The sequence below is a fragment of the Humulus lupulus genome, chromosome 6 (genome assembly GCF_963169125.1).
Source record: "Humulus lupulus chromosome 6, drHumLupu1.1, whole genome shotgun sequence".
Classification (NCBI taxonomy): domain Eukaryota; kingdom Viridiplantae; phylum Streptophyta; class Magnoliopsida; order Rosales; family Cannabaceae; genus Humulus; species Humulus lupulus.
The window spans coordinates 7,717,118-7,725,124 of record NC_084798.1 but is presented as its reverse complement, the minus strand read 5'-3'; the positions used below and the strand labels follow the sequence as shown (position 1 = coordinate 7,725,124).

Genomic DNA, 8,007 nt, shown 5'->3' with positions numbered 1-8,007 from the left:
GTTTAATTCACAAACAAATACTTAATATATATGTATATATGTTTATTAATGTAAAATCTAAATTATCTCTAACATCCAACACAATCAAACTCCATATATATATATATATATATATGGAGTAACTGCTACGTTTGTGGATAGAGATTGTACGTAACAGATTAGCCACACAATAAAGGTGTTTACTTTTCAATAAGACTAATAATGAGTCGTCCAAAGATAATGAGACGTCAATCGTGTGGTCCCCAATTTTTATATGTATATATATTTATTTATATGGCAGTTAAATTTGCACTAAACCAATTGATAGCTTAACATGATGACGATGATCAGAGTTTTCGTTCTTTTGTTTGTCGTAGCCACGTGTCATGTATGGAGTACGAGCAGCAGTGTTGATGGACAATGCATAGAGAAGGAGAGAGAAGCCCTTGTAGGCTTTAAGCAAGGCCTTGTCGACGAATACAACGTTCTATCATCCTGGGCAAGCACCGGCGGAGATTGTTGCTCTTGGAGAGGAATCAGGTGTGATAACTCAACTCATCATATTATTGCTCTTGATCTTCCTGCTCAATCTAATGAACAAATATTGAGTGGTCAAATCAGTTCTTCGTTGGTTGAGTTACAACATTTGAGCTACTTAGATCTCAGTTACAATAATTTCACTAACATTCCCGAGTTCATTGGCTCTTTGTCTAGACTCACATATCTCGACCTTTCGTATAATCTCATTGTTGGAATCATTCCTTCCCAACTTGGGAATCTGACGAGGTTAAAGTACCTCAATCTTTCCAGTGACCCTGGCTATGGTCAGTTGATTGGTAATAGTCTTGAATGGCTTTCTCATCTCAATTCTCTTCAACACTTTGCGCTTGGAAATACTGATTTTACCAGAGCCACAAATTGGTTTCAATCATTCAAAACAGCCTCCTCCCTATCATTTTTGGCATTGTCTAATTGTGTATTACCACAAGTAGATATCTCATCTCTTTCGCATACCAATTCATCCTCTAATTCTCTCACAGATCTTTCCATTGTGAAGAGTTCCGTACACCCCACAACAGTTCCTTGGTTGCTCAATATCAGCACCAGTCTCGTTAATCTTTCACTATCTGATAGTGACATTAAAGGAACTCTTCCAAATTCTTTTGAAAACATGAGATATCTCAAGAAAATTGATTTGTCAGCCAATGAATTCGAAGGTGCAATACCAAAATCGTTGGGGAATCTTTGCAGTCTTAAATTTCTATGGTTGGAATACAACAAATTCAACACAACACTCGATGATGTTTTAAAAAGCCTCAACGGCTGTGCTAGAAACTCATTGTATATTATGGATCTGCATGACAACAACCTAAGAGGTTCTTTCCCTGATGATTTGAATACATTTCCAACCCGTCTACAATATTTAAGCATCTTTGACAACCACCTCGAAGGACCCATACTGACCAATCTTTCAGTGTTGTCAGACCTTAGAGTATTGCTTGCCAATAATAACAGGTTCAATGGCACTATACCTGAAAGTATTGGTGAGCTCCAATATCTCGAGGATTTCGATTTCTCTGATAACGATTTCTCTGGCCTTGTCTCAGAAGTTCACTTCCGTAAACTTTCCAATCTAAAGGAACTGTACTTATCTCGGAACATGTTAACAGTGAAATTCGATCCCGCTTGGGTTCCACCCTTCGACCTACTCTCCGTTAAGTTGATGTCCTGCAAGTTAGGTCCTCAGTTTCCCAGATGGCTTCGAAACCAAACAAATATCTCTATTCTTGATATTTCATTCAACGAAATTGATGATGTATTCCTGATTGGTTTTCCAACCTTGCTTCCAAACTGATGACTCTAAATCTACAGGATAATCAAATTCATGGCCCAATCCCACACTATCTGTCTAGTGTGTAAGTGTTATATCTCTCTGATAATCGCTTTGTTACTATCAAAGATTTTGTTTGTCAATCAGTGTCCGACAAAACAGAAAATCTTGGTGTTGCTAATAACTTGTTATTCGGAAGCCTCCCTGATTGTTGGGGGAACTTGAAGTCGTTGAAGCTTCTCGTGTTAAACGACAACAATTTGTCTGGAGGGATCCCAAGCTCAATGGGCTTTTTGAATAAAATTCGGTTTTTAAGTCTGAGGCACAACAACTTATCGGGAGCTTTACCTTCGTCAATGAAGAATTGTGCAAATCTTCAGTTTCTTGATTTGACGGAGAATTCGTTGGAAGGAGAAATACCAACATGGATGGGGGGAGGACTTACAAATTTGATCATCCTGGTCCTTAAATCAAATAAATTTTATGGAAGTATACCATCAAATTTATGTCACATTCGTTCCATTCAAATTTTAGACCTTTCAATGAATGCTCTGTCTGGAGATATTCCTTCGTGCATAAACAATTTTACACATATGATGGATAATAGTACTCAAAAGATGTTGTTTACCCATTCGTATGTTATCAAGAGGAGGTCTGGTACAATGGTCTATAATTATAATGAACTAGCTGCAGCAAAAATTTTGTGGAAAGGAAGATATTACCAGTTTCGGGAAAGTTTGGATTTATTGAAACTCATCGATCTGTCAAGCAATAAACTATTTGGTAAAATACCTGAGGAACTGACAAGTCTGGTTGAATTGGTTCAACTAAACTTATCAAGGAACCATTTATATGGACCGATTCCAAGGGAGATTGGTAAGATGAGCAACCTGCAAGCACTGGATTTCTCCAACAACAATCTTTCAGGTACAATTCCCACAAGCTTCGAGAAGCTATCGTTTTTGGCAAACCTGGATTTGTCAAATAACAAATTCTCAGGAAGAATCCCTACGACCACTCAACTACAAAGCTTTAATGCTTCTTCATTCATCGGAAACATTGGACTTTGTGGTAATCCTCTACCAAACTCATGCTCCGAAAGTAACTCACATCATTCAACTAACATTAATGACAGTGTTGTTAATGGTGGTAAAGAATGGTTTGACATGTCATGGCTTCAAATGGGATTTGGAACTGGAGTTGGAGTTGGGTTCGCTGGAGTTTCTGGTTATTTTTTGTTCAATATTTCTTGGAAACTAGCCTTTTTCCAATTCTTAAATAAAGTGAAATTGGTTCTACATGGATGACACCATTTTTTGTCAAAGCAGTTAAGGTGAAGAGCAGGTTTTCTAGCTAGCAGAAAATAAGGTATTAATTATCGATGGCAATCCTTGTAAACTTTTTATTATTTTTCCTTCAGTATATATTATTTTTTTCTGATTTGATATTTTTTGTTGGAGTTTTAGTGAATTAATAAAGAACTTGTTCATCGTGGGCAATGGTGTTGGTCTTACATCAAATGAGGTGGAGCTAGCGGCTTTAAGATGGTTTCAAGTGTTCAGAGTTGAAAAATAGTAAATATGTCTCAGTGTGAAGTTTTTCCATTATGCTACATTATAAGTTTTATAGAATGGGTGCTAGTTACTGCTGTTCTGATTGATTACTTTAATATTAATTATTGAAATAACATCCTTATTTATAATTGTTAATTAATATTTCTAAAAATAAATTTTGTTTTTTTAAAAATTTTGGAAGGCTTAATGAAATACGTATATTTATTATAAAAATATAATATTGTAAACTTTTTATTTTTCAAATACATATTAATTTCTAAATATAACAAGAGTCTCTCATTGGCTGGAAACAACATTAATTATGACAAAAAAAAAATTCAAAAGTAGTTTAGAAAAAATATTTACCTGTTAGTGACTTGTTATACCAAATCACTATGCTACCATATCATCATAATTATTAGTACTAATCTATAAGTAGTAACCGTTCAGAAGTAATCCAAATATATATATATATATATATATATTTATATCAATGATAAATTGAAAAGTTGCATTCAACAACTATGTTCTACTACAATTTGGAGTTGATTGGTTAGTTTCTTCCAATGCGTTGAACATCCAAAAACAAAATAAATAAGTAGGATTTTCTCTTCCAAATTATTATCACTTGTCAAATTGTAATATATATATATATATAAAAATTCTAAATAATTTTTTTTGCCTAATAGAAATTACCCAAACTAGACACATTAATGAAATGTAAAAATTCTATTAGTTTCGGTACTATGCGGCTAATAAATTGTTGATTTGGCATATGTTAAGTTAGTGCTACATGTATAATTAAAATTAAAAGTAATAAAAAAAATTATATGTTATGTTCTAACAAACACTACAACATATTATAGTACTAGGTAAAAGCCCGACATGCATTGCATGTTTGGTTGTCCAGAGTTGCATATACGAATAGTACCTTCTTTTTATTTTTTTCCTATATTGGTTTTGACATGAACTGTGGATAAGCACTAGAGAACATCGTTGCCACCATTGGAGAAGATGAAGCCATAGATGTCAATTGCTTCTCATTACGAATATGTCGATGAAGCTTGAAGGTGCCACAACAACATAGCTTGTTGGAAGTTGCAGAAAACTCTGTATAAATGTAAAGGAAAGATCGAGGTCTTCAAATTTTCTTAACAGTTAGTGATACATGTAAATTTCTCTTTAATCAATGAATATTTTAGTATTTGTTGACGAATTTTTTCGTGGTTTGACTAACAAGTTTTCCCATGAAGAAAAATAAAATAAAACTAATGAATGATGAGTAGTAACAACTTGACTATAAAAGAGTGGTAAGTATGCACTCAAATCAGTAAAAAATATTATCATTGATAAACTTTTTTGTGAAGTCTTATTATTAATAAAGGTTGTGATTATAACATATCTGCACTAAATATTGTTACTTTTAAGGTGAAAACACCCACAAAATAAAATAATAGGTCAATCATAAACTTAATCAAAGTGCTCATCAAAAGACTTAGAAAGAAACCCCACCAAAAACAAGATTTTGAATTAAAAGTAGTGTTCATTAATAGACTTGGAAAGAATCCAATACCACTAAAAACATGACTTTAATAATTTCTTCTAAAGAGTTAATTAGTCACCGTTTAAGAAAGGCAAAGGGCAATACTGTATGCTTTAGTAAATGAAAATATGATAGGTTGTGCATTTCACAACTTTTTTTATTGGGCATTAGTTTACTTGTACTATGTGTTACAAATAAAGACAAGAAAATATGATTATATCAAAGTACCCAACCACGCGTTCAAAATTTAGAGAAAAATGTTAAAAAATGCACTTCAATTAGAAGCTCTACTTTATAAGTATACATATATAAATATATATATATATATAATGCCTAATGTTGTAGTCTCTCTTCTCTATATTTAGAGATTACTATTTCTCCTACAAATATTTTTTGGCAATATTTTATTCAATTCAATATATATAAATTACTTTTAACATCAGTCCAATCTAATTATCCAATTATATACTTGTTAGTGTGTGGAATATCAATTATTGATTGAGTTATTTTTTTATTTGTTAATGTATTAATTTATTTGTCAAAACATGTTGTTTGGATTGATGTCTTCTTTAACAAATTCCACTAAATTAAAGTATATTTATTAAAACCACCACAAGAAATATGTGTATCAACAGGGACTTCTATCGTCGCTAAAAACCTCATATGTCGCCGCTGATACTAATCAGTGACGACATGTCACTGCAAATACATCGCCGCAGAATAATTGTGCCTAAAAACTCCTATCAACGGCGACATTCCACCTCAGTGTGAAGTATATATAGTAATACTAAATTTTTAGTATTTAGTTGAAATACTAAATGTCTCGGTGTGAAGTTTTTTCATTATATATGCTACGATATAAGTTTCATAGAATATGATTCTCTTGTTGCATTCGTCTGCCTGTGAATTGATTTATTATTATAATAATTATATACATTCAAATGTTAATATTAATTATTTTAATATAAATTCAAATTTTATAAAATATCATTATAATAATAATATTTAATATAAGCTTACTTATATAATAATTATATTAATATAAATTCAAATGTTATAAAATATCATTATTATAATAATATATTGTTGACCCTGATTTTGGACAACTGACACGGAGTCAAAATACGCTTGATGTGGATGAATGCGTTGAAAAGAACGTGATGACGAAAATAATAAGAACACGATATTTTATAGTGGTTCGGCCCCAGGATCTGGTAATAACCTACGTCCACTTAGATTGTTATTGATGTGAGATCCAAAGGAGTGATCAAAGAACTAGGGTTCAATGAGTTTCACCAACCTCTGAAAAAGAATACAATACGATTGATATGATAAATCTAATCTCAAGCGATTTAGAAGTTAGAAAAGAAAAAAGAGGATCCCCTTCCCTGAGCCCTCTTCTTCTATTTATAAGCTCAGGGAAGATTTACATTGATTTGTTACAGATATTATTTCCTAAATAATCAGATACTCAGGAAATCATGGGAGAGAATTTCGGATTCCATCATAACTGCCTAAGATTTCTTCCGCGTATTACGTGCATACGACCAGACTGGTCGTATGAAGAGACCGATCACATGACTCCGAATATCTTCCTGGTCGATAGCCGAACACGGGTTTTGCCAGGTGTCAGCCACATGTAATTAATGTCTGCCATGTCATTCACTTCTGATTTTTGGGATAACATTTTCCCCCCAAGTTTGTTTAGTGTGACCAGTAATAAAGAAACTTAAGGGAACAACCGTTCGTCTTCCCACGTCTGTCAGAGTCCCCGTGTATTTTCAAAAACTGTGACATAATTATGTCTAATCATGCCTTTTTGGTTTCCAAAAAGGCAATCTAACGGCTTGTCCACTTCCCCACGTTTCGAAAGTAGGAAATGATGATTACCGCCTTTTGGCTATCCCTTCGATCCCTATAAGTAGGCCTTTCTTCTCTTTCAAGAAATTTTTACCCATCAACTTTGCCAAAATCTTCAAGAACTTGCACCAGTGTTCAGAGCTTCGAAAACCAGTCCGACGTCGTGTCGCAGGTCTTCCGATCCAAGTTTCCATCTTTCTCCGAATCCTCATTTCGCCCAGGCAAGAACTTTGTTCTTTAAGCTTTTTATTACGCCATGCATGCCGTTTTGGTGCTCTGCAACTTCTGTGTTCTTGAATAAGGTTTTAAGGGTTTCTTGGTATAAGCCATCTATTGCTAGGAAAAAATGCGTTTTTATGCTTTGCATAGATTAGGACTATAGTTTGATAGTGACGATCTCTAGTTTGGGACGTTAGGTTGACGAAAGATTCAACCTTTAAGCTAGGTGAAAAAAATCGAAATTTTTTCCCAACCTTCAGGAGTCGAAAAAGTTCTTTTCAGAAAACATTTTTCTTTCCTTTTTGTTTCTATCTGCCTTTCAAACTATCCACGTTGAAGTTAGTGTAGGACTAGGATGCTGCTGGTTATTTAGGCACGAGAAACGTTATCCCAGCTATTCCCACTACTTCACGGATTGTGTCTTATCTCCTCCATTGTCTATTTGCAGTTCACATGCAAGACCCTTGGGGGGGAGAAAGACCTATCGAAGATGAACTTTTGGCCCAACTGCTCGAGGGCGAAGAAAATCCATCCACGCTGATTCCAAAAATTCCATTTTCACGCCCTAACCCAAATCCTTCACCAGCTCTTACTCAGAAAATGGCCAGAACAAAAACCAAGGCCAGAAAAAGACGCAAACCTTACTCTCCAAATCAGCCTCCTGCTGATGCTCCCTCGACCAGTGGTCGAGGTGAATTCCCTCCTGAAACCGAAGTTCAGAGGCGTGCCCGTCCCTCATCATGCCGACCAGCCGGCCGTCGAGTGGCATGTGGTACCCCCAAGTACCATGACAATTCTCATGATCCGCAACTATTTAAACAAGTATAATCTGACGGGGATAACCCTAGTCAGACCTTCCATCGACCAGTGAGCCAACCTGCCAGGGGGGGCTTATAGCGCCTGGTCGAGATACCATATCGAGGCGGGTGTTACCCTCCCTCTTCATACATTTTTCCAAGGGGTGGTAAACTACTTTGGGGTAGCCCCTTTTCAAATTACCCCGAACTGGTATAGGATGCTGG

At 34.9% G+C, this 8,007-nt stretch overlaps 2 protein-coding genes across 2 annotated transcripts; both read left to right on the top strand.

Annotated features, from left to right (window-relative positions):
• Positions 1-316: 316 nt before the first annotated feature.
• Positions 317-1,834, top strand: LOC133784621 (receptor-like protein EIX2). Its single transcript, XM_062223913.1, has one exon. The coding sequence runs from the start codon at positions 317-319 to the stop codon at positions 1,832-1,834; it is 1,518 nt and encodes a 505-aa protein (XP_062079897.1).
• A 608-nt stretch (positions 1,835-2,442) lies between these two features.
• On the top strand, positions 2,443-3,431 carry LOC133783750 (receptor-like protein EIX2). The gene is made up of 2 exons (XM_062223388.1): positions 2,443-3,178; positions 3,277-3,431. The coding sequence occupies exon 1, from the start codon at positions 2,473-2,475 to the stop codon at positions 3,115-3,117; it is 645 nt and encodes a 214-aa protein (XP_062079372.1). The 5' UTR covers positions 2,443-2,472; the 3' UTR covers positions 3,118-3,178; positions 3,277-3,431.
• Positions 3,432-8,007: the final 4,576 nt, after the last annotated feature.